Source organism: Balaenoptera ricei, chromosome 6, assembly GCF_028023285.1.
Source record: "Balaenoptera ricei isolate mBalRic1 chromosome 6, mBalRic1.hap2, whole genome shotgun sequence".
Lineage (NCBI taxonomy): Eukaryota > Metazoa > Chordata > Mammalia > Artiodactyla > Balaenopteridae > Balaenoptera > Balaenoptera ricei.
In genome coordinates this window covers 85,986,988-86,012,307 of record NC_082644.1, presented here as the reverse complement: position 1 = coordinate 86,012,307, position 25,320 = coordinate 85,986,988, and the positions used below count along the sequence as shown (strand labels likewise).

The 25,320-nt window shown below is 43.8% G+C and overlaps 1 protein-coding gene and 1 long non-coding RNA gene across 9 annotated transcripts in view; one reads left to right on the top strand and one right to left on the bottom strand.

Moving 5' to 3' along the window:
• Positions 1–42: 42 nt before the first annotated feature.
• On the top strand, positions 43–24,835 carry LOC132367153 (uncharacterized). Of its 2 annotated transcripts, none has more exons than XR_009503709.1 (4): positions 43–101; positions 428–565; positions 23,386–23,505; positions 24,694–24,835. It is a non-coding gene; the product is annotated as an uncharacterized LOC132367153 (long non-coding RNA). The 2 variants fall into 2 exon arrangements; XR_009503708.1 differs by lacking the exon at positions 43–101 and adding an exon at positions 171–233.
• Positions 5,540–25,320, bottom strand: part of LOC132367151 (phospholipid-transporting ATPase FetA-like) — a 76,922-nt gene continuing 57,141 nt past the window's right edge. For 6 of the 7 annotated variants that reach the window (XM_059924998.1, XM_059924999.1, XM_059925003.1 and 3 more), the window contains 13 exons: positions 24,595–24,783; positions 23,762–23,877; positions 19,136–19,300; positions 16,868–16,979; positions 15,476–15,581; positions 14,946–15,093; positions 14,224–14,407; positions 12,529–12,752; positions 11,127–11,210; positions 9,552–9,797; positions 9,242–9,380; positions 7,976–8,106; positions 5,540–7,879 (listed from right to left, as the gene is read on the bottom strand). In XM_059924998.1, coding sequence (XP_059780981.1) covers positions 7,688–7,879; positions 7,976–8,106; positions 9,242–9,380; positions 9,552–9,797; positions 11,127–11,210; positions 12,529–12,752; positions 14,224–14,407; positions 14,946–15,093; positions 15,476–15,581; positions 16,868–16,979; positions 19,136–19,300; positions 23,762–23,877; positions 24,595–24,783 — 2,036 coding nt within the window. In that variant the 3' untranslated portion in view covers positions 5,540–7,687. The remainder of the gene's footprint in view (positions 7,880–7,975; positions 8,107–9,241; positions 9,381–9,551; positions 9,798–11,126; positions 11,211–12,528; positions 12,753–14,223; positions 14,408–14,945; positions 15,094–15,475; positions 15,582–16,867; positions 16,980–19,135; positions 19,301–23,761; positions 23,878–24,594; positions 24,784–25,320) is intronic. The other variant, XM_059925000.1, reaches the window with a different exon arrangement.

Sequence of the window (25,320 nt, the reverse complement as noted above, 5' to 3'; positions counted from 1 at the left end):
CGGCGCCCCGCCCCTTCGGCGTGGTGCCGGGCTAAGCGGGCTGGGGTGTACTGGAACCCAGAGAGCCCTCGCCCGCAGCCTAATTGGCCTGTGGAAGGCAGGTACATTTGCGCACCCACCTTAGCCTAATGCCGCGATTCTCTGCCTGACACCGCAGTAGAACCTCTTGGGAAAAATAGAAAAACAAAACTAAAGCCTGACCTCAGCCGAGACCAGTTGAACTGGAAGCACGGGTAGGGTGGAGTAGGGGTGGGATGGTCCCCAGCCTTGATATTTTTAAAAGCACCCCATGCGTAGCCAAGGTTAAAAAACCTGGTAAAACCTAGAACGGACAAAGACTGTCTCCTTTGGCTAAAAATTTAGTCAGGCTTTTCTGGGTCTGCCCTGGACTTAGGTTGACTTTGGGCTTTCCTCTTTGTCCTTGTAGAATCCAGTTTGAGCAAGGATCTCACTAAATCAGTTTATTGGAAGTTCTCCGCCCTTGGTATCTGACCATCCTTGGTATTTTATCACCTTGGCCTGCCTTCAGCAAGAATTCTGTTGAGTTGGTCTACAATCCCCCTTGGTAAGAGTTGGTAAGAATCCCCCTTACTCCTGATGTTTCTTCTTAGTAATTGCTATGATCATGTCCCTCCAAAATTCATATGTTGAAATCCTAACCCCCAAGGATTAGTAGGTGGGGCCTTCGGGAGGTGATTAGGTCATGAGGAGCTCGCATGATTAGGATTAATAGTTTTATAGAAGAGATCTCACAGAGCTCCCTAGCCCAATCCTCCAGGTGAGGAAGTTTGTGACAAGAGAGCACTTAGCAACCATGCTGGCACCTTGATCTCAGACTTACAGCCTCTAGAACTGTGAGAAATTTGTTTATAAGCTACCCAGTCTGTGGTGTTTTTTGTTTGTTTGCTTGTTTTGTTTTGTTTGGCTGCGTCGTGGGGCATGCAGGATCTTCGTCCCCAACCAGGGACCGAACCCGTGACCCTTGCATTTGGAGCACAGAATCTTAACCACTGGACCACCAGTGAAGTCCCTGTGGTGTTTTATTATAGCAGCCAGAGCAGATTAAGGCTGTAATTTTCCACCCACTTATCCCTACCCTGCTCCTTGGCTAATAAATTACCACTTGTCTTTGTTGGGGTCTGAGTTGAACTCAATCTCTCCCCCACTGCAGCACCCATTGCAGTGGTTCCTATAGCTACTCCATGGTCCCTGCCCCCCTCAGCCCCTGTAAATAAAATCTGTCTTACCATCTTTAACAAGTATCATGAATAATTTTTACTTTAACGGAACTCATGCACTTCCTGCTCCTAGGCAGGGTGTATGTGGGATATTGAGGATTGTGTTGTCTTCTTCTTCTATCCAAAGAGGGTTGGGGGCAGGTGGTCATTCAACAAATAGTTATTAGAACCTCACTAGGTTCCATCCTCTGTGAAAGAGTTGAGACTGAGACCCTGTGCTCTTCCAAGACCCAGGCTTGTTGGGTCAAGGAAGCAGATAAATGTCATCCTGTGTCATGCATCCTCAGGCTTCACAGAAGGCATGTGAGCTGAGCTTTGAAAAATGAGTGGGAGGTAAAGGGTGTGAAGGAATCAGCATGTGCAAAAGAACAGAGGGGCAAAACAACTGATATGATTGAGATGTGGGACGCAATGGAGAGAGCACAGCAGAGATGGTCAGGGGTGTGATAATGAAGAGCCTTCCATGACATACTAAGGAGCTGGGACTCATCCAGTAAGCAGTGGAGAGACAGACACTTTATGTGAAGGCAGGAATGGTAAATCAAATATGAATTTTAGAACTACAATTCTGGGGGCAAAGTGGAGAGGGCTAGGATCAGCCAGGGAGACCAATGAAAAACTGGATGTTTTTGCTGTTAAATGGTGCAGGGTGGGGACTTAGCCTAAACTAGGCCAATTGGAATCCCTTCCCTGAAAATTTGGATTTGGGGGAGAGAGAATTACACCCTTACTCATGGTTAGACTTATAATGGAAATTTGAGAATGCCGAGTGACCATCTTTTACTTGTCAAATGGCCTGAGTAGCAGAGAAAACCAGTTTGCTGAGAAGTATCAATCTGTTGCCTAGAGAGGAGCCAAGTCTAGACACAAAGAGACTACTCCCCAGCTTCCTGGGGCCTCCAGCAGCTGGTTCTACTTCTTACTGAGGCCAGCTTGATTCTTGCCCTAGGTTGATGACATATCCTTCTATCCATTCATATAGTCTCATTTTTGGCTTCAGCAAGTGGGGGTCACCTCCTGTTATTTGTGTTAAGGGATAATTTTTCAAAAGGTAAAATCATGAGTCTTATACAAATATAAAATAAATCCATATTAAACTCACTAATTAATGAGAGAACCAGTAAGACACTAAGACTGGTTCACATGAGTATTTGACTTTTAGAAATGTAAATTCTCTACCAGACAAAATTAATTTGCATCACTGGGAATAGGAATTATTTGCATTGTTATGGGCAAAAATGTTTTGCATTATTATCAGTATTTGAATAGATTTGAACTTTAGAAGTCTCTCTCTAGTTGGAGTGTAGATATTGAATTAGAGGAAAGTAAAGAGACCAGTTAGGAGACTGTGGTAATTTTGATGAGAAATTGGGAGGGTCTGAATTAGGACAGTGGCTGAGGGGTTAGATAAGAGGAGATAGATCTGAGAGAGATTAAGCGTATAGAATCCATAGCAGTGGTCCCCAACCTTTTTGGCAACAGGGACCAGTTTCGTGGAAGACAATTTTTCCACGGATGGGGGTGAAGATGGTTCAGGCGGTAATATGAGCAATGGGGAGCGGCAGATGAAGCTTTGCTCGCTTGCCCACCACTCACCTCCTGCTGTGTGGCCTGGTTCCTAACAGGCCGCAGACTGGTACTGGTCTGCAGGCCGGGGGTTGGGGACCCCTGATCTATAGGACTTAATGATTAATGTGTCATTGGGGGTTGGGGGTAAAGTAGAGTGAATAGTCTAGCATGACTCTCAGGATCCTCCAAACGCTGAGTTTTCTCCAAAACTCTTTGCACATATCTTAGAAGATTTGGAGCTAGAATTACAGGGAAATGTTGGGGCTAGGACAGTGCTCCCTTGTTTCTCTGTTTCTGGCAGTGGTAAATATGGTTATTTCCCCCACAGTTTCTTAAAGAAAAAGATGTAGGATGAACCAAATGGCCCCGTGACCTCTCCCTGTTCCTGAGAAGCTGTAGATGGGGAACAAGTATAAGCCTATGTAAGTTGGAATCACCTCTCTGTTTTTGCTATTGGCAGCTATTCCATCTAGCTCAAGTGAAAAGATCTCATCACCAACCCAACTTCAGAAAACCCCTCACGGGGTGCTCTCCTGGAATGAAACAGTGTCTTGTCTGTTTCCCTTTGGACATCTGCTTTATTCTTCTCTCTATAGACTAGACACATTGGCCCACTTATCTTCATACTTATAGCAAGTCATGGCCACTTCAAAATGGAGGCCTCTCTTCCTGAAACTATATGACCTTTTAGTAACTATTCTCATCACTGACTTAGTTTCTTGGATTTCTAATTCCCAGAGAGAGCAGGTATATTGGGATTATATATCCACTCTTCACCAGTTGTGGCTGGGAATAGTGGAGTCAACTGGCACAAATATGGGACCACCTAGACCCACCCCATCATCAGGAGCTGTGTGGGAAGAGTCAGTAATCTATGGATTTAGCACCATTGAGTAAATCAATGGGCTCATTTGATAAACCAGTGCCTGCATCTTCTGTAGCCCACCCACAAAGTCTTTTGGTTTTATCTTCAAAATATATCCTCTATTCATCCACTTATTTTTTCACTGCTTCAACCCTAGTCTAAGCCACCACCATTCCATGCCTAGACAACTGTAACTGCCTCCTAAATAGTCTCCCTGATGTCACTTTTGCACTCCTATTGCCCATAGAATAGCCTGACCAATCTTTTCAAACTGGCTTTAAAGCCCTCCACTGCTTCTCATCAGACCTATCTAACCACACTCCCCTTTGCTCACCATGTTTTGTCCACATTAGGCTTCTGTTTCTTATATACAAAGCTTGCTCCTGTCTTCAGGACTTTACATTATTTACTCTGCCTGGAATGTCTTTCCATTAGATTTTTGCAAAGCTAGATCCTTCTAGTCACTTAAGTCTCCTGTCACATGTTATTTCCTCAGAAAGTCCTTTTCTGACTACCAAATATAAAATTAGATACTCCTCCCCCCTCACAGTCTCTCAATGTTAAAGCAGCTGTTGCAGTATCTTCATGGCACTTATGATCTGAATGATCTTGTTTACTTTGACATTGTCTCTTCTACTAGAACATAAGCTTCATGGTAGCAGAAACCTTTTTTGTTGTTTTCACTGTATTGGCAGCATCTAGAACAGTGCCCAGACATGGTAGATGCTCAATAAATATTTGTTGTATATGGATGAATGTGATGAAAGGGAGTGTGTGTGTGTGTGTGTGTGTGTGTGTGTGTGTGTAATTGGAACCTTGAAAGAATGGGATTTGTGGGGTCAGTTTAACTATAAAACCATTTTATTTTGTCTTCCACTCTTTTAACCTACTCATGAGACTTTTACTTCATGAATTTTCTGGTCAATTTTAGGTAGCAATCAGTACTTGTTACTTTAAGTTTCACTTGAATAATTAAGATGTCCGCACTAATGAAATTATTTTTTAAACTTCATACTTTAAAGCTTTTCCCATCTCTCAGCTTGGACCTATTGCAGGTGGCCATGTTCAGTGGGGCTTAGTAGATGTCTATCATTTCCCACTATCTCTTTCCCATGCCCAAGTTTGCTAATCTTCTTTCTCCAGGGTTTGAGCAGGGTGGAGGGAGAAGAAGGTTCTTACTTGACTAATACTGTCATAAACTAGTTTTAGTGTTTGGCAGGTATCTAAACCTGACAGGAAATTGGATGTCAGTGAAGGCTCCCAGAGGAAGTGACCCAAGTCGCTGAGACTGAAGATCAAATACACATTAGCTAGATAAAGGAAAGAATATATTCTAAGAGGAGAGAACAGAAAAGGCCAAGGCACAGTGGTTTCTGAAGATAATGGAACCTTTGGGGAATTGCAAATAATTTAGTATGTGCAGCAGAAAGTGGCGATGAAGCTGGGGAGGTAGGCAGCACCAAGGCAGGAAAGCTATGATGATTCACTAAAGGGCTTTAAACTGGAAAATGACAAGATCTGATTTGTATTTTTGAAAAATCACTCTCTGTGGTGTGGATCATGGATTGGAAAGAAGCAGAATCAAAGGCAGGGAGACCTGAGAGGAGGATGTTGGCATAATCTAGGCAAGAAACAATGAAATCAATGGGATTGGGAACAAATAGGAAGAGAAAGACTTGAAGACATTTCTAAGACAGAGTATATGGAACTTGGTAACAGAATGGATTGGATTAGAGGAATGGAAGGGAGCTGTCCAGAAAGACTTCCAGTTTTTTGGTTTGAGCTACTGGGTGGTAGTGCTAGTCAGGGAAACAAGAAAAATAGTCAAAGAAGCAGATTTCAATATTCTTTCATTTTATTTGTTCATTTATTCAGTAGACATTTATTAAAGGCCCATTATATGTTATGAATAGACAAGTAAATCAATGATTACAACGCCCTGTGATAAGTGTCACTGACTGAGGTATACACAGGGGAGCAATTGAATAAATAGGACAGATACATAAAAGTCACACTGAGGAATTAGGCTAAGCTCTTGCAGGAGACAATGCCTAATCTTCATTTTTTTAAAATTGAGGTAAAATTCTCATAACATAAAACATTCTCATAACCCTTTTTAAGTATACGATTCATGGGCACTTAGTACATTCACAATGTTGTTCAACCATCACCTCTACTTAGTTCCAAATATTCCGAGTTTTGAAGGGTGACTAGGAATTTGCTTGATGAAGAAGGGGGTGAGGGAAAGCATTTTAGGATATGAGAACAGCATGCTTGACCACATGAAGACCAGAAATAGCATGACTGGAGTGAATGCAGATGGGGGAGAAGTAGAAGACAAGACTAGAGAGGGCCTAATAATAATATGTTCAAATTTTACCTTGATCCTGAAGGCGTGCAAAATTCTTAAAGGATGCTAAGCTGGGGCTTGACATGATCAAGTTTGCAGTTCAGAAAGATAACCCTGGAAATGGTACTGGTGATACTTTAGATAGGAGAAAACCAGGAAGATGAGAGGGGAGATTTTATGCGGTAATCCAGGTCAGAGATGATCAAAGTCTAAACGAGGACAATGGTAGTAATAATGGAGGGAACTGAAAACAAGACATGATGAAGATGCTGAATTTACATTACTTGATGACTTATTAGACATCAGACTATATAGGAGGAGTACTGTATGATTCCCATCATTCTGCTTTGGGTGAATGGGATGATGGTAGTGACATCCTGGGGTGCAATTTTGGGGGAAAATGTTTAATACAGGTTGGTGAGTTTCCTGAGATTCAACTAAGTGAAGGGTCTTAGAGTCAGTTTAATAAATGGATCTGTATCTCAGAAGAGAGATCTAGGATAGAGAGAGAGTTGAGAATCTTTTTTCTATTGGTAAATAAAGTCATGACATTAGAAGTCGTCACTCAGGAAAAGTGTACAAAGAAAAATGAGCAGAGAACCTAGGCCTGAGCTTTGGGAACTAATATTTAAGGTGTGCAAAGAGCTATATGGTTAAAAGATGTGGTCATACTGAGGCCAAGATAGAGTTTAGCAGCAGGGGGAAAAACTGGAATGGAAGTGAAAACGTAGTTGGGGGTGGGGAGGGAAATACTGGTCTCACTCAAAAGGGGTCTATGGACCAATGATATTGCTTGGCCTAAGTTATTATCACTGGGGCCCCAACAGACAATACAAATCTCTCTACTCCAAAATCAGCAATTTATTACTTATCTATAAACTTGTTAGAAGCAATTTCCCAAGTACATACAGTTTCTTCTCAAAATAATTTTATGGAATGAAGACAAATGTTCACCAATTATGGCTTATGTCCCTCAAGAAAAGATTTTTTAAAATCCCCTGCAGTCTCCCCCTCCCAGTTCTGAGGCCTGAAAAGGTATCAGTTCTTGGGTCAAAGGGGTCAAAGAGAAGAGAAGGTGGCAAAATCTTGAGCTGTCCTATCAAGGCAGGAACCACCTCCATTCTTTTTTTGGTCCAGAAACTCTCCTTTAGCTTCTTATGACCAACTTTTCATAGCTGCCTCTTCCTTTTGCTACCCAGGCCCTGAATCCCTCAGATAAACCTGAGAAGGGTGCCTGGGTAAATATGTTTGTGGGGAGCCCTGGCAAAATTTATGGTTGCTCTGGATGTGGGAAATAGGGCCCAAACTAAGATTCTTAGGTCCTATTTTCTTTTCCCTACCCCACATTCCCCCTCTTCGCCCATTATTTCCACATTTGCTTGTATGGATTAAAACTTGGAAGGGTTGGTAGAGGGAGGCCTGACATCGCTTTTTCTTGAAATGCTGTTAACTCTGACAGATGTCGGGGGCGGGGGGGGCCTTTAACCTTTCCTTGTCTTACCTGGGCATAGCCTTCTAGGGAATGAAGAAGCTGAGCCCCTGGAGTGAGAGTGGAAGAACAGGTTTATGCTGGTTTCCAGGGACTCTAATCTCTCCTTATTAAGTTGTGTGAATACAAGGGAGGAAGAGCAATGACTGACTCCTTTAGGGCTTCCGTAAAGGCCTCTACTTTTTAAAAGGAAAGCTGTTTTTCTTGGGCATTTTGGCCCTCATTGTCTTGCCGGAAGTGATGAGGGCCCCAAAGCCCTGTTTGTGGGAGAACGCATAGGCAGAACGTCGAGAGCTTGCATGTTTCAGTTTGGTCCGGATTGGGTGTGGCAGTGGATGTCTCATGCAATGATGAATTCTGTCAATAATCTAAAGCCAAAGCATGGGGGACAGGGTTTTTATCCACAGAGGCAAAGGCAAAGAGGGTCATGAATTACATCTGGGTAGATTCCCTGTTCCACTCACCTTGTCCACACTGACGGGCCAGAATAGTGGTTTGAGAAATTGGTACCCAATCACAGGCAACATACAGAGGACCACGCTGAGGACAATACTCAGCCACATTTGCGGCAGGTTCAGAGTGTTCCTGGCCACACCTGTAAACAATGAGCCAGAAGGGAAAGGCAGAACCAGAGCCTAGAGGAAGGGGGCTGTCAGCCAGAACTTAGGTATCTCTTCAGTCCAAAGAAAGAAGTTATTGATTTGGAGACAGTTAGTCTCCTGAGAAATAATATAAATGTGAAAGGATTGCACTGAGGTTAGGTCCTTGGCGCAGCCAAAGTCACTGTGAATTCACATGCCTTTGTCTCCCTCTAAAGGCCGGGCAGGGCAGGAGGGGTGGGGGTAGGTTATAGGAATCCTAGAGCATTGGCCTGGACACAAAAATGGGATAGAGGGTTTTGGAAGGGAAAAATGAGTGGCTTGACAAGAGGTAGGAGCCAGCTACATCTACACGTCTACTCTGTCTGTATTTTGTCCTCATCAGAGTGGAGATGAGAGACAGGGAAATTAATGTGGGAGATAAGAAGGCAGTATGCCACAGTAGAAAGGACATTGGACTGGGAACCAGGAGACCTAGATTTGAGTCATTTTTAAAAAACCTCCAGTCTCTAAAACGGTGTAATAATCCTTGCCCTGTCTATCTCACAGGATGCTTGTAGAGACCAAATTAGGTTAAGAAACTTAAAAATATCTTAGAGGGCTTCCCTGGTGGCGCAGTGGTTGGGAATCCACCTGACAATGCAGGGGACATGGGTTTGAGCCCTGGTCCGGGAAGATCCCATATGCCATGGAGCAATTAAGCCCGTGTGCCACAACTACTGAGCCTGTGCTCTAGAGTCCGCGAGCCACAGCTGCTGAGCCCACGAGCCACAACTACTGAAGCCCGTGCACCTGGAGCCCATGCTCCACAACAAGAGAAGCCACTGCAATGAGAAGCCCACACGCAGCAACCAAGACCCAACGCAGCCAAAAATAATAAATAAATAAAATAAATTAAAAAAAAATCTTAAAAAAAAAAAAAAAATCTTAGAGACTCCAATGAGGTAAAATATTTCACCTAGCTAGATTTTGAGTCCTTTTAGGGCTGAGACCATGTCATAATCATATATATATCCACAGAGCCTAACACATAGTAATAGCTGCTCAGTAAACATTTATTAAACAAATGTACTTGGTTCACACTACCACCCCCAGCCCCAGCCCCTTGCCACAGACTGGGCAGAATCTTACCTAGGAACTGGAAGATGTTGGGGAACATTAGGCACAAGCCATCACTGTACAGGAAGAATAAGATGCAAAAGTAGAAACCCAGGCTACCCCAGGTGAAGATGTGGCTTATCATTGTCCAGTAGGTTGTCTCCAGGGCAATCTGAAAAGCACCCTCTTATGTTCATTAGTCTATAACCTGGGACCTGTCGGCCACCTCCCTTCTCCAATTTTGTAAAGGAGGATGCTCCCTTCCCACCTTCCCTCCCTCCTTCCCTTCCTCTCTTCCAGACAGGCTCCCCACCCAATCCCCTTACCCCACCACTGGCCACACCTGCATTGTGACCACACAGAGCAAGGAGGTCTGCACTATCACGGAGAAGGACTGGTAGTCGGAGATTTCCTTCCCATCATTGCGCACTGAATTGTAAACGGTCCCCATAGGGATAAAGAACAGCACTAAGGAACTGTAGATCCCATGCATTAAACACTTCACAAATTCCTTCTTGTTGAAATAGAGGTTGCACTGGCCTGGCTCATACAGCTCTGGGAAACGCAGGCTCCATGTTTCATTCACATCCTGGAAGCACCAGAGGGTAAGAAGGAAGGCTCAGGGTCTCTCCATAGAAGATCCCATCTCTAACAGAGTAGAGGCTTCTCCCCTTACTGAGTCTGCTGTTAGGCTGCCTAGGAGCTTCCTCATGCATTACTTGAGAAGTGGAACGAGAGAACAGAGCAGTGACCACAGACCCTTCCTAAAGTCCTACTCTCCAGGCAAGGATATACGTGGTGGAAGAAAGCTAGAAGGGCAAGATGCGGAGTTAAGAAAGGGGGCAGTTAGGATTGGGAATAGCTGAAGGGAGGACTGGAGCTTGGGATGGGGAGGCAATTGGGACACGAGTCCCCAGTTTTAAGTGTTCCTTTAGTTGAGTATCCTTTGTGTCAAAAGCCAATTGGAAGAAAGTGGGAAGCCAATGGGGACCAGTTAGTCCCTTAGAGGTATCTATGTTCTGTGATGCTCCTCCCGTTCCCATAGCTACTGGGAAATTCAGGTGAGGGTATTCTCTATGTGGATGACATTGGATCATCTTCATCTCCTAAATCCGAAACTTTGGATAACAAAGCTGGAGGCTTGTTTTGAGAGGTTGTGGATCCCTAGAATTAGACCATTGAAGCTGGATAGGACTGTTGAATGACATAATTCACCCCTCTTGTTGCTCTGAGGCTGGCAGCTACTTCACGGAGAATTTCCCTTCCTACCCCGATGGAGACCAGGAACCATGATCCCATGATGTCTTCTTTCAGCTACCTATTCCTCTTTGGAGGCCCCTTTTCTATTCCATGTGCCCAGGACTAGAGATTGGGTAGGAGAGGAGGGAGAGGTAGGGCACCAGGACCCTCAATGCCCAGGGAATTTCTGAGAGGGCTAAATGGTATCCCCTAGGCTGACTCCCTATGATTCAAGGTATCATACTCATACTCCCATGTTTGGCCTTCGGGATTCCCACCTAGGCCTCCCTGAATTGGCTTATCTCACTATCTCTCTATGGGTTGCTCCTTTCTTGAAGCCCCTTGCTTTACCTAGTCCTGCACCAATAACTCTATTTCCTTTCACTTTTGTACACACTCAATTTACTGTACAGCACAATTTCTGTGTTTCTCTCTACAAAGATAAAATTCACACAGGAAAACTTGGATTTCTACAACTGATGATTATTCTCTGTGGCAGAGGATTCTTTACTTTATCCAGTGATACCTCTCTAGGTGATCAGCTCCCTCCCTTGCTCTATAAATTATTCCATTTATATTTGACTTTGTAGAGCTTGGCTATTGCTGTCCTCCTCACTCCTGGGAATACTCTTCAAGGGCCCAGGGGCTTCAGCCCTAAGAGGCTTGCTGTTGGTCTTACCTGGTCAAACAGACTCAAGCCCAGGACAGGGAGGGAGGTGTAGACCAGGTTGTAGAAAGTGATAAACCAGGTATCATAAACTGTCTGGAAGAATACCAAGGAGATTTCTTAGATTCGTCTCTTCTCCAAAGTCTCAGCTCCACCTCCCAGGTCCAAGAGAAGCCCTTCTGCCCTACACCTACCCATCACCATACTAACCTAGAGCAGGATTTGGATTTCCGAAATCTGACTGAGAAGGCTGACCCCAGACTCTGTTTGGTCCCTGGGTCCCAGGCTGGCATAAGCTCACATCAAACTTGTTTGTGGCCAACCTGACAAGGCTGATTTAGACCAACCTCACCATGACCTGTACTGCTCCTCCCTATACAGAAAGGACCCAGAGTGGCTGCTAGGGAATACTAGGTGTACCGCTGCACTCCCAGGCATGTAAGCCTCTGGGTTCTTTATCTGCTTTATGGCATTCAGTAGTTTCTATAACCCTGGACATTTTCTAACACTGGCAAGCAGAATAGACCCAATGACCCTTCCCCAGCTGGGTGCTTCATTCTGGGCCTAGAGAGGGCTCCTTTCTTTACTAACCACAAGAGGTCAGCAGTAACTAACACATACATACACATACACCTCCCACAAACCAGACTGGCTTTGTTAGACACTAGGGGTAGACAAGCCTACTATTGTCTGCTGACTGGTCTGTTTCCCCTGGAGCCCAAGGTGACAAAGGTAGTAGGGATCTCCCAAGATAATCATTCCTGAGGTTGTTTCTCTTTGGGAATCCTTGAGAGACTCCTGAAAAACTTCTCATAGGAAAAGGGACTTCTCGTAGAACATCAACATCCAAGTGTCACCTCTCCCCACTTCTGTGGGGGAGACTTCATATTCATTACAGCAAAAATAGGGTGTGTTTGGCAGCGTGGTATGTCTGGGTGAGGAAGGAGAAGTAAAGGGAAGCTGTGTTTCCAAGTATGGCTACAGGTAAATGCCAGAACCAGCCTGTCTGGCAAGACCCAAAGGCCCCTTGAGACTTAGCCTGTTCCATAAAGATTACTCTGGATCCTAAAAAAACCCCTCCCAGACCCAGGAATCTCACCCCCACCCCCATTACATATGTTTGGAAATTTTAGGTCTCTATGTCATGGAAAAAATGAAAATATCTCATGGGAGAGTTCTGTTGGTAGGAGTCAAGGCCAAGTCAGAGCCAGGACAGAAAAGTTAGTGTTGAGAAATCTAAGGTTAAGTGTAGGGTTAGGAGATGGGATCATCATGGGTGAGAAGTTTAATGGATAGATGGCAGCATGTCATACACAGGTCTCTAGAGGAGAAAAGGGGTCTGAACTGGCTGAAGTGGGGGGTGATCAGAGAAGACCCAGTTGACGAGAGTGGGGAATGCCACTTGACCTCCTACCTGTGCAGAGAACCCGCTGTAGAAGGCATACCAGAAGTGCACCAGAGTGAAGGCAAAGTTTTTGTAAAAGAAGTAGCTGAGAAACTTGCACATGCGATTATAGGACCAGCGGCCATGGACCAAGAGTAGACGCTGAAGATAGCGGAACTGGGAGAAGGCGTAGTCGCTGTTGAGCATGGCCTGCATTCCCTCCTGGCCACTGATGCCGACTCCAATGTGGGCAGCTGCAAAGAAACCCCAGAAACTTCTCAGTCACAGAGCTTGTCTTCTGGGTTCCCAGCCTGGGAAGTGTAAAAGGAAGGCTGTAAAAGGAGATCATGTTGCATAAGCCCCTTATTTTACATTTGAAAAACACTGGTAGGCCCAGCTCAAGGTGGCACTTACTTATGGAGTCTTTTCTCCTTAGTGGATTGCCCCTCCCCCACAAGTCAGACAACAACTCCTTCATCCGCACTTTGTTTTGGATGCTGCCACTCAAGAACGCCACGTACAGCTAGTACTAGAAAACTGTCCTTGATGGTTTTGCACCTACTAGAGCCATCTGGGCTCTTCCCTACTGCCCAGATGCTGAGGTAAAAATTTCTTGTTATCTCTCGAAGCCACTTAAATCAATTAAAGATGCAGGATGAATGTCAACCTAACACAGTTTTTAGTTACCTAAGTTTATCTAAGGAGCTAAAATCCAACTGTTGGGAGGAATATGTGATGTACATTGTTAGTAAGAAACGAGTTCTTCAGGAAGCTTAAGGTGACTTTTTCTGGATAAAGCAAGGATTATGCTTGATGGAAGGTAAGACTTAAGTTTCTAAAAGTTTTAATCAGTCTGTTGTAATATAGGCCAAATTCTTTGATCTTCTGGTATATACCTATTACATTGCTTAACAGAATAATTGAAACCTCTAAGGCTCTAAAAGCCAATGAAGTTCTAGAAAGTGGGGAAGAGAGCAAGAACACTTCCTAGTATTGAAGCCGAGGCTGGAATATCTGCTAGTGTTTCCAGTATGGGGAGAGAGGTTGGACTAGAGGACCCCTAGATGTTATCCATATCTCACAGAACCACAAGTTGCTGGAGGCTAACAACGTTCAGCTGAAATTAGCACCAGTTTCAGCCATTTGCTTCTGTTGGTCCGAAGTAGCAATAAGTTTGCTATTCTTCTCCAGCCAGGGGAGTCAGGGCAAGCTCTTGGGAATATTGCCTCAGGGAGGAAAAGATCCCTGCATCAGGCCACACAGCTAATTCCCTGGTTGGGCAGCCCTGTAGTCTGTCTAACATTGCTCAGCCCTACAGCCTTCAAAAAAGGAACAGACCACGACTCCTGCCCAGGGGTCCTTTCTGTGGGCTTCGATGCCATCTCAGAAAGATGGTGTTGTAGTTGCACAGCCTGTTGTTCTATGAATATGCACACGTGTTCTTATTGGAGCCATGGGTATCTGAGTGTGTGTGAGTGTTACGTACATGAATCTGAATGTGTGTGCATGACTGTGGATGTGGGCTGATGTAATGATGTGTAAACAAGTGGGAACTGAGGTGTAGAGGAACATGAATGAAGCTGCAAAACAGTATAAATGTACAATACATATGATATGCAGGAGAGTGAGCCAGCAACACAGTGCCACCCAGATCAGTTTTGCCCATGGAAGGAGGGAAGAGCAAGCCCGTGGCTAGGCACTACAGCCCCCCAACCCCTCACATGCCTTTGATCATGCTGACGTCATTGGCCCCATCCCCGATGGCCAGTGTCACCGCCTTCTTGTACCTCTTCACCAGCTCTACCACCTGGGCCTTCTGAAGGGGTGTCATCCGGCAGCAGATCACTCCCTTGCACATGCACGCCGTTCGCAGCAGTTCCAACTCCAGGTTCCCTTCTAGAGCGTGGGCCTGCAGCACCAGGACACACCCACATTCCAGACTTCCCCAAAAGACTCTTGGGACAGAGCCTTCCTAGGCCCTCTCCTTCCCCTCCACACTCCCCTGTCAGGCAGAGCTACTCCTCAGGTGCTCCACTCCCAAGGGCAGCCAAGCCCCCAAGCCAGTTCTAGGCATCCTGACCCAGCCTCCAGTGGAAAACCAGTGAGGGTCTCTCACTGGGTCAAATCAGTTGACTGGGTTATAAGGCCAAGTGATTTTTTGGAGGACCTGGTTCTGCTCACTTCCCCCCTTCCCCTAGTTGATGGGCCACATCAGTAGTGAAGAATTTGGATAAGAAAGGACTATACCCTTGGCTTCTCTCTCCTCATTATTCCTGCCTAGAGAAGGCTGGGGGAAGGTGTCTGACAGGCAAGGGCACCTGAAGGAAGGGGGAATAGGGTAACTCATGGAATAGCAAAAGGATCTTGAAATTTCCCTGAAGTGGGTTGGACCTAGGAAAAAAGTTCCTTGGAAGAAGAGAACAGAGTTGTAGGTCTGTGTTGCCCACCAGACTGTAGCCATTGATGATCAAGCCGTAGTTGCCATTGGGCATCTCCTCGGGTATTTTGAAGGGCATTCGGGGATTTGTGGTGAGGTAACTGTTTACTGGGTCTGATTCCAGTAGAGACTCCGGTTTCATCTTTTCCCTTGCTGACCTGAAAGCCAAGAGTAATGGTTAGTGTCTGACCTGAAGCCCCAGAGCTTAGGAAGGAAAATGTGTCCCAAAGTGAAAGTGAGCAAGGTGGATATAGAGCCTCTGCAGAGCACCTCCCAGGGCCTGATACTCAACTGCCTTCTGAGACCTGCCACTGCCTTAGGTCCCAGACCATCTACATACAACACTTCTCCACCTCCACACTCCAACTCCTTGAGCCCTCATGCTTCTTCACAAAATTCTCTCCAATATTTTAGGTTTTTTGTTTTTCCCTCCCCCATTTCTCCTCTGTTCCTTCTGGTAACGTAAGAGCCACACTGGGTGAAGTGATGGGTGGGAAATCTTGGTCCCAGGGACAGGCTGTGGCAGCCCTCCTGTCGCACCTGAGTTCTCGCCGAACTGTCTCATCATCCTTGCCTTCCACGATAAACATCCCATCCATTTCATCCTCAAATATGTTACAGGCATAGGCAATGTTCACAGCAGTCTCTGCAGGGCAAGGGGAAACAGAGGTCGCATTTTGGCTGGAACAGGGTCTTTACAGTGTACAGGTACAAAGGCACTAAACAGTGGCCTGCAGGGCCCATATGTCCATATTTGCCATGGATGCAGTCAAAGCGTGTTTTTCGTGAGCCAGTGGAGACTATACTCAAACATCCAGAGGAAACTGTCTACCTGCTACAGACTTGCAAGTTATTTATCAATAACTAGGATCATTCTAGCTTAGCTTTCTCTACAAAGCCTTCCCTTATTTCTTAAAGCAATTCCTGTCTGTATTCACTTCTCCCGGCAATCTGGGTATATTTCCTTGATCAGCACTGTGCCTGTTTCTATGCTAGATTTTATGGGGGACTGAGATATGTTTAGGTTGTAGTCTTTCCTTTGCATCAAGAAATCTGGAATTTGGAATAAAGTCATACTAAGGAAAACAATTTTTTTTAAATTGAGTCCTGAACCTTGGCTACAAGTAGTATCAAAATTCAGAGGAGAGATTGCAATTGTCATAGAACGTTTCTTAGAGCAAGGCCTTAAAGGATGAGTAAGATTTGTTTAGGGGGAAAAAGAATTTCAAATGGGGAAACAATCCAAACAGAGGGCATAGAATAGGAATTCGTTTGGGACATAATGAAGATATGGTCACATTACGATGGAGATAAGGATGTGTAGGTAGCAACAGATTATCAAGGTCTTGAAGTCCAGACAGTGGAGTCCGACTTTACCATGTGAAGTTGCTGTAGGTACCTGAGTAGAGGAGTAACATCACAAAAGCAGTATTTTAGGAAGGTTAAACTGATGGTTGTATGTAGGCTATATTGAAATTAATAAGGTCAAGAAACAGATCAGTTCCGAAGTTTTTGCAGAAGTACAGCCAACAGGGTACAAAGGCTAAACTAGGGTGGTGGCATAGTTAAGAGGATTTTCAGAAGAATTAGTGGAACATGGTAAGAGAGTAAATCTTTGGGACAACAGAGAGGGTATAGTCAAAGACAACCCTAAAAGTTTTTAGCTTGTGAGTTCCTGGATGACAGAGGCCATGTCTGACTGATTCATCTCTGTGTTCTCCATGCCTAATACAGTATCTGGCATAAAGTACTATATATGCTTAGCAAATTATATGCAAGACTGGGAGTGAAGGTGTTCTCTAAGGACTTGACCTGGGTTATAAGGTATTTGTCAAATAAATGGCTAAGAAAAAAAGGAAATGAAAAAGAAAAAGAAGAAATGGCTAAGGTGGACAGGGAAGAGGATTGGTCAGGCAAGGAGCTCCCCTTTACCTTGCTTATCTCCAGTTAAAACCCAGATTTTAATTTTGGCTTTGTTCAGGGTGATGATCGTCTCAGGTACTCCATCCTGCAGCTTGTCGTCTATGGCTGTGGCCCCTAACAGCTTTGAACAGAAATATCAGTGAGTGAGGCAAAGGAAGAGGCTCATTGCATTTAGTGGTACCCAACAACTCGACTGGCACCTCAGCATCCTCTTTAGTAAGCTGGCTCTGTCCTGGCACGGGGACCCCAATGGTATAAAACTCACTACACTCTGCCCCTCAACAGACAGCTTTTCAGCCACACACTGAAATCAAATTTAGAAACACAGAATATAAGGAACCAAAGAGGGAAAAGACTCGCACAAGTCGTACATGAAGCTTTGTGCCACTTCTAAATCCTCTGTTTCTCAACACACTCTCACTTCTCCCTTGCTTCATAGCACGTTTCCTGGCTTTGGTCTCCAAAAGCAGTGGGTCCCAGACAAGGGATCCCCAAATCCAACTCCAGTTTTTCTTTCAACTCTAAAAGGGCTTGGGTGAACTTCATTTGTTTGTATCTACTGAGGGCCTCTAAGGTTTTCAAGGCCTTTCCCACACTACATTGAAAGTATGTTGGTCCAACATCGTGCCGTCTCTCAGTGATACCCTAATTGTACTGACTGACCACAGGGATGGGCAACAGCACTGGGTCTGAGAAACTAACAGCCGGACAAACTACTGACTGATTTCTGCTAGGCCTCTAAAAGGACAGACTAGAAATACTAACCACAGAACTGATTATGGAAGGAGATTTGTGACCTTTGGGATCTCTAAATTTTCCCATTTGGTATCAGCAATTTCTCTTTTTATAGCAGAGCCTGTATCAATCTGGTCAAAAATTTTGGGGTCATCCTTAACTTCTTTTATCATATTCTATAATCTAAACCATCAGCAAATTCTGTTGGTGCTACTTTTAAAAGTGTACAGAATTTGACCATTTCTCACCACTTCCACTACTTCTACCTGGTCCCCATTATCATTTCTCACCTGTACTATTACAGCTACTTTCTTTCTTTCTTTCTTTTTTTTTTTATTGGGGTATAGTTGTTTTAGAATGTTGTGCTAGTTTCTACTGTACAGCGAAGTGGAGTTCCCTGTCCTATACAGCAGATTCTCATTAGTTATCGATTTTATTCATATTAGTGTATATAGGTCAATCTCAATCTCCCAGTTCATTCCACCCACCCCTTTCCCCCCTTGGTGTCCATACGTTTGTTCTCTACGTCTGTGTCTCTATTTCTGCCTTGCAAACCGGAACAGCAACTACTTTCTAATTGATCTCCCTGGGCCTGCATTTGCTCCCCTACAGTAATAATCATCTCAACATGGCAGCCAGACTGATCATTTTAAAAGCTATCACATCACTTCCCTGGTTGAACTCTTCAACTGTTTTCCATGTCTCACTATAAGTCTTTATACGGGCCTGTCAAGACCCCTTACTGCTTCTCTGTTTCATGTCCTTTTGTTGTCTCCTCCTCACTTACACTGTACCAGCCACATGAGCTGCCTTGCTGTTCTACTAACAAATTAGGTCTGCTCCTGTTTCAGGGTCCTTGTTCTTGCTGTTCCTTCTTTCTGGAAAACTGATTCCCCAGAGATCTGCGTGGTTTGCCACCTTCTTCAGGTCTCTGCTCAGATGTCTCCTTCATAGTAAAGACTAAGCACCCTATTTAAAATAGCAATTATACTCTACCCTCTACAACACACACACATATGCTGATACTCCCTACCTTTCTTCCTGGCTTTATTTTCTTCCATAGAACTGTCATCACCTAACATACTGTATATATATTACTTTTTTGTCTGTTTTGCCTACTACTACATGCTCAGGGCTTAAAACAGTACCTGGCACATAGGAGGCACTTAATAAATATGTTGAATGAATGAGTGAATATTATTGTCTTGATTATTCCATCAATTAGTTCTGGATCATCTAAGTTGTACATTATTCAGACCCTGATTTCTTCCAGATTTCTTAGCTTCTGTGGACAGCTTTGGGATAAGAAACATTGCCAGAAAGATGAAATTTACAACAAGTACATTCTTTTCTTATTTATGGATTTCAAAGATCCAAGATATCCTGAATCAGCTTGGATTCCAGTATCCAGTATCCAGTATCCAGAGAGAGCCTGAACCTATGATTTGCTAGAAGCCATTCTCAGAGCCCTTGATCAGTCTCCTGACTGCTCCCCCGCCCCCAATCCTGCCTCCAATCTGTCCCTGGCTTCCTCACACTAACCATCAGGTCTTTTTCGATCTCTTCATAGCCCATTGATATTTTATCTCCCCGATTCTCCAAAGACAGACAGGCTTCACTGTGCTTGCTGCTCCAGTCCTGGAAGAATGCATTGTCCAGTTCTCGGTAGGCCACCATGAGGGTGCGAAGGCCATCACTGGCAAAATCCTGGAAGACATGTGTATGCACTGAGTGGACTTGGGCTGGGTTAGGGCTGAGTTAAGGAATGACAGACTCCATCTGCCTGCAAGATAGGGTTTATTGGTTAGTATCACAGGGCTAGTACCTAGCCTAACCAGAAAGCACCTGTTGAGTTTTCTCAGTCAAACGTCCTAAGGATGGCGCCAGCATAGCTGGGGATAAAGGTTGAGAGTACTTCTGAGAGACAGAAGATTCTAACTTCCACTTGCGGTTAGGTTATTTGCTGTGTGACCCTCGTAAAGAATGACGCCTTCTAGATTTATTTCTTGTAAAATTGGGATAATAATTCACCCTCTAAAGAGAAGACAATGATGTCTATAATATGAGAAAGAAGAGAGTAATAAAGTAAAAAGGAATTCTTATAGCAAATAATCAAGGGTGTTACTGTTTTTTTACAGGCTTACATTCATTTATTTTCATCTCTCCCTGCCTTCCTTCATCAAGTATTCAATGGGCATCTCAAATAGCAAATTTGTGTATTTGTCTACAGCTGGTTGGCTCAGTTGATTAGTCATAGCCAGTAGTGTTAATGAGGCCACTGCTGAAATGCTCTCTGGGTGAGTTAGCATCTTTTGCTCTTTGGCCACCAATATATCCTAACCACGCATAGCTAACTATCTTGCGGAAGTATACTCTTGGTTATAAGGAGAGCTAGGTGAGAGTGTGGGCAGTTTAGGGCACAATTCATATTTAACTGAAGGAGGGTTAGAAGCAGATTTTGTGTGTTGAGAATTGCACATGAATAACAATTCTACATAATCACTGTTTTTTATATTTTATTTTTTCTGCTGCACCGTGTGGCACATGGGATCTTAGCTCCCCGGCCAGGGATCAAACATGTGCCCTCTGCAGTGAAGGTGAAGTCTTAACCACTGGACTGCCAGGGAAGTCCCCATAATAACTTAATAGTGAGCTTCAAAATAATTCACTTTGGCATTATAAGAGCAAAGAGAAACAGAATTTATCATCTTGATATTTTGTTCTTAGTTTTCTGTGTAACTCCTGAGTACTTCATGTTACCTGTCAGGTAAAATTAATACAAGGCAGTATCTGTAGAGAATGCTATCTCTTAAACCTCTGTACTGTTGGCAGGTGAAGCTATAAAAAAGAAGGCTGAGAGAAGATCTCAAGAGACTTCTTAAAAAGGAAATATCTCCATACTGTTTTCCATATTGGTTGTACCAGTTTATATTCCCAACAACAGTGTATGAGGGTTCCCTTTTCTCCACATCCTCTCCAACCCTTGTTATTTGTCTTTTTGATAATTAAAAATAGAATCACCATATGATCCAGATCCAGCTATTCCACTTCTGGGTATTTATCCAAATAATATGAAATCACTAATTCAGAAAGATACATGCACCCCTGTGTTCACTGCAGCATTATTTACAACAGCCAAGATATGGAAACAACCTAAATGTCCATTGATGAATGGAATACTACACAGCCACAAAAAGTAGAAATCTTGCCATTTGTGACGAGATGGATGGACCTTGAGGGTATTATGCTATGTGAAATAAATCAGATAAAGAAAGACCAAACACCGTATGATTTCACTTATATGTGGAATCTAAAAAACAAACAAATGAACAAACAAAACACAAACTCATAGATACAGAGAACAGACTGGTGGTTACTAGAGGGGAAAGGGGTTGGGGGGTGGGTGAAATAGGTGAAGGGGGTCAATTGTATGGTGATGGGTGATAACTAGACAAAGTGGTGATCACTTTGAAGTATATACAAATATCAAATTATAATGGTGTACCCCTGAAACTTATATAATGTCATATACCACTTTTACCTCAATAAATAAATATATCTATCTATATATATTCAGCAATTTAAAATATACATCAGCCATTTTAAAAAAAAGAAGGAAGAGATATGGCAGAAACTGATTTTGCATGATACTGATAAGAGGACTTGGCAAGCTTAACAATACACTGACAGATTCTTAATCCATTCAACAAATATTTTAGCAGCCTGTGTTAACATTATTTTTTACTTATCCCTTACTTGTATGTTTTTTTTTCTCTTGTGGTGGGCAAACTGGGGCCCTGGGGCCAAATTATGACTGCTGCTTGTTTTTGTGTGACCTGTTTGCTGGATTCCTGTCTTAGAGGGCTTGGAGCTGTGCTTCTGTGTGAGTGGGTTTCTGGAACTTGACTCTTATAGGTGTATCCTCAGTGGTTAATAGATTGTAGTGTTTTAGGCTCCACTATGGGTATCTGTTAAGGTTGGAAGCAGGTCAAAAGATCTGAAGTAGTTTTATGACCCCTCTTTGAAGCCAGTCTGTGGAAATGCTCATTGAGAAGATACCCTAATTCATGAGTTCTGGAAGGTTAAAAGACAAGTTTTCAGAGTAGCCCATAAAACACACACACACACACACACACACACACACACACACACACACCAAAAAAACAAAACTGTGGCCTCAGGAAACCAGTATAAGACATAAGAGTTGTCCTATGTGGGACGCGTCAATGACTTTTTCAAAAACTTGAGATACAATGTATGTACCATAAAATCCACCTTTTAAAGTATACAATTAAGTGGCTTTTAAATATATATATATTCATAAAGTTGTGCAACCATCACTATTATCTTATTCCCAAACATTTTCATCACCTCCAAAAGAAACCCTGTACCCATCAGCAGTCATTTCCATTCCCTTTTCTTCTAGCCCCTGGTAACCACTAATCTACTTTCTGTTCTACAGATTTGCCTATTCTGGACATTTCATATAAATGAAATCATAAAATATTGGCCTTTTGTGACTGGCTTTTTTCTCTTAGCATAATGTTTTCAAGGTTTATCCACATTGTAGCATTTATAAGTATGTCATTCCCTTTTGTGACTGAATAACATTCACTGTACAGATTTATCACATTTTATTTATCCATTCATCCATTGATGGGGATCTGGGTTGTTTCTACTTTTTTGCTATTATGAATAATGCTGCTATAAATATTAGTGTACACTTTTTTGTGTGAATATAAATGTTCATTTCTCTTGGGAATATACCTAGGAGTGGAATTGCTGGGTCATATGACAACTCTATGCTTAACTTTTTCAGGAAATGCCAGACTGTTTTACAAAATGGCTGCATCATTTTACATTCCTGTCAGCAATGTATGAAGGTTACAATTTCTCTATATCCTTGGCAGTGCTCATTATTGTCTGGTCATCTTTTCGATTTTAACTACCCTAGTGGTGTGAAGTAGTATCTTGTGATTTTTGATTTGCTTTTCCCTGATGGCTGACACTGAACATCTTTTCATGTGCCTTTTGGCCATTTGCTCTCTGACTTCTATGAGTTAACGTGAGGCCAAGCCAAAATGGCCTAATAAAATAGCACTTCCTCCAACCTATTTATTCTTTAAAATATTTTTCTGATCTGCCCCTTCCCCATCACATCCCCTGTCCTATTCCCCCAACCCTTTATATATCCAGGTTTAAGGGTAGAAACCCCAGCGAGCATGAATCTGGTTTTCCCTTCTAATGTCAGCAGACTGAAGCCAATCTCTCTTTCTGATATATCTCAAGTCCTAAAGGGTGGAAGTGGGGTGGGGTAGGTAGGTACCCATGGGGATTCTAATCCTGTAAATAACAGAGGATGGTGTCAAACAGTCCTCTACACAGCCCAGGCCTGGTGCCTTCTGCTCCATACCCTAAAAGCAGTCTTTTCCCATCATGGCTGGTGGGGTGGGGCCTCCCATACCAGCAGGCCCTATTCTTTTAATTAATTAATTAATTAATTTTTGACTGAGTTGGGTCTTCATTGCTGCACGCGGGCTTTCTCTAGTTGCGGCGAGTGGGGGCTACTCTTCGTTGTGGTGCACGGGCTTCTCACTGTGGTGGCTTCTCTTGTTGCGGAGCACAGGCTCTAGGCGCGAGGACTTCAGGAGTTGTGGCATGAGGGCTCAGTAGTTGTGGCTCACGGGCTCTAGAGCGCAGGCTCAGTAGTTGTGGCGCACGGGCTTAGTTGCTCCACGGCATGTGGGATCCTCCCAGACCAGGGCTTGAACCCGTGTTCCCTGCATTGGCAGGCGGATTCTTAACCACTGCACCACCAGGGAAGTCCAGCAGGCCCTACTCTGAAGCAAATTCTAGATGTGACCACAGGACCTCCCGAGCCAGGAATCATAGAATGAACTGTTCTGACTGTGGTAAGTGCTCCCACAACACAATCCTCATCATGCCCCTGGGATCCTGGGCCACCCAACTCCTTCACACAGAAGTTGGCAATGTGGTCAGTGAGAATCCCACAGAATGGGGTAGTTTTTATTCTTCTATCAATTAAAGAGACACAGACACCAATCTACCCCATACTGAAACACACTGACATGGGGACATATATATGGACACACATCCAGATACACAGAGCCATCCACAGCTTCCCTCCCCTGCAACCTAAACACTTACATCTAAATGTTCCATGGTCACGTCTCTGAGGGATCTACAGGATGGATGAAGCAGCTGACAGAGGATCGTGTCTGCACCCTTGCAGAATAACATTACGCGATCTTCAGGTGTCCTCACTAAGGATAAGCAAATTAAGCAAAGTAACCATATAGGTCCACTGTTATGAGAACTTGTCTGGGACACTGAGAGATGGCAGGAGGCTGTTCCCATGACATTTGTTTCTGACACCTTTGGGGGCTAAGCACTCAATGAGTGGTCATACAGGATGAGTGATGTGGTGAGGGCTGGTGAGAATGAGAGAGGACCTTTTGGAACCAGTTTTTCCATGGGTTCAGTATCACCTATGGAAGACTCTGATACAGAATCACATTTAGCTTCTCAAGTCCAAGTTCCAGACCAAGGGCCACACCTAATAAGGAACAGGGATGAAAAATGACCTCTTCCTCTTCAGCCTGAGGCCCAAACTAATTGAGAGCAGATAGTATTAATTTCCTCTATATTGTCTGCCCCCAGTTCTTATTCCAAGTTCAGGCTTTATGGGTTTCTTCTCTGTTCTTATCTTGGCTTTGAGGGTTCTGACAAGTCACTACCCAGGATCACTAAATAAGGGCCCTAGCACATGGCAGTAAGCTCACATATGTGTATATTAGAAAATATAAAGGATTATGAGAGAGAAAGTGGGAATGGCTATGTATTTGTATTTGAGGCAGAGTGCCTGTGAAATGGCATGTGGGCAGGAGAAAACATTTGTGTGTAGATAGAGGAGAAAGTCAACGTGTGAATGTATATGAAAGACAAATGAGGGGAGAGGACTGACTAGGAGGGGCACCCACCAATAACAGACATCCTCTTGCGTACATTGTTGAAGTCCAAAATAGCCAGTAGTTGATAGATTCTGGTTTCCCCCATTTCGACTACCATGACTGAATCAGACGTGCGGGAACGGAACACAAAGCCAAAGTTCCTGGCAGCAGTGACCAGGGCACCTTCATCTGGGGACTGAGCCTGGTAAGTCAGCTCACCTGGCAGGAGAGAAGAGAGCAGCCAGAGCCCATAGAGATGTGCAGATGAAGTCCACCCAGAAGTGAGATTGTCTTCCAAGTGGCTTACATAAAGATGGAGCCCAGGAGGGGACATCTTTCTTCAAAATTTCCTCACAAGCCTGGCCCTAAAAGGCCAGGTGGCATAGAACAGGTCAGTTTTTTCATTCTTTCCAATATTCTCAACTAATTTCACAGACCTGAGTTAGTATTACAGAAGTACATGGAACATGTGTACAAACAAACAAAACATAGGCAGTTGCTTTCCAACTTTAGCGGGTAAAGATGGCTCAGGAGATTGTTAAAAATGAAGGTTCCTGGGCCCCATCCAAACTTACTGAATCCAGAATCACAAAATCTGGGAGGATGGCCCAGGAAATTGAATTTTAACAAATCTCCTGAGTGAGTCTCATGCATATGGTCCTCCATAAAGTGCTCCTGCATAAGACTGGCCGCACTTTGATGAACACTGCTATAAGGTAATAAGATTGATAGTTTAGTAAACAATTTAAAAAATAT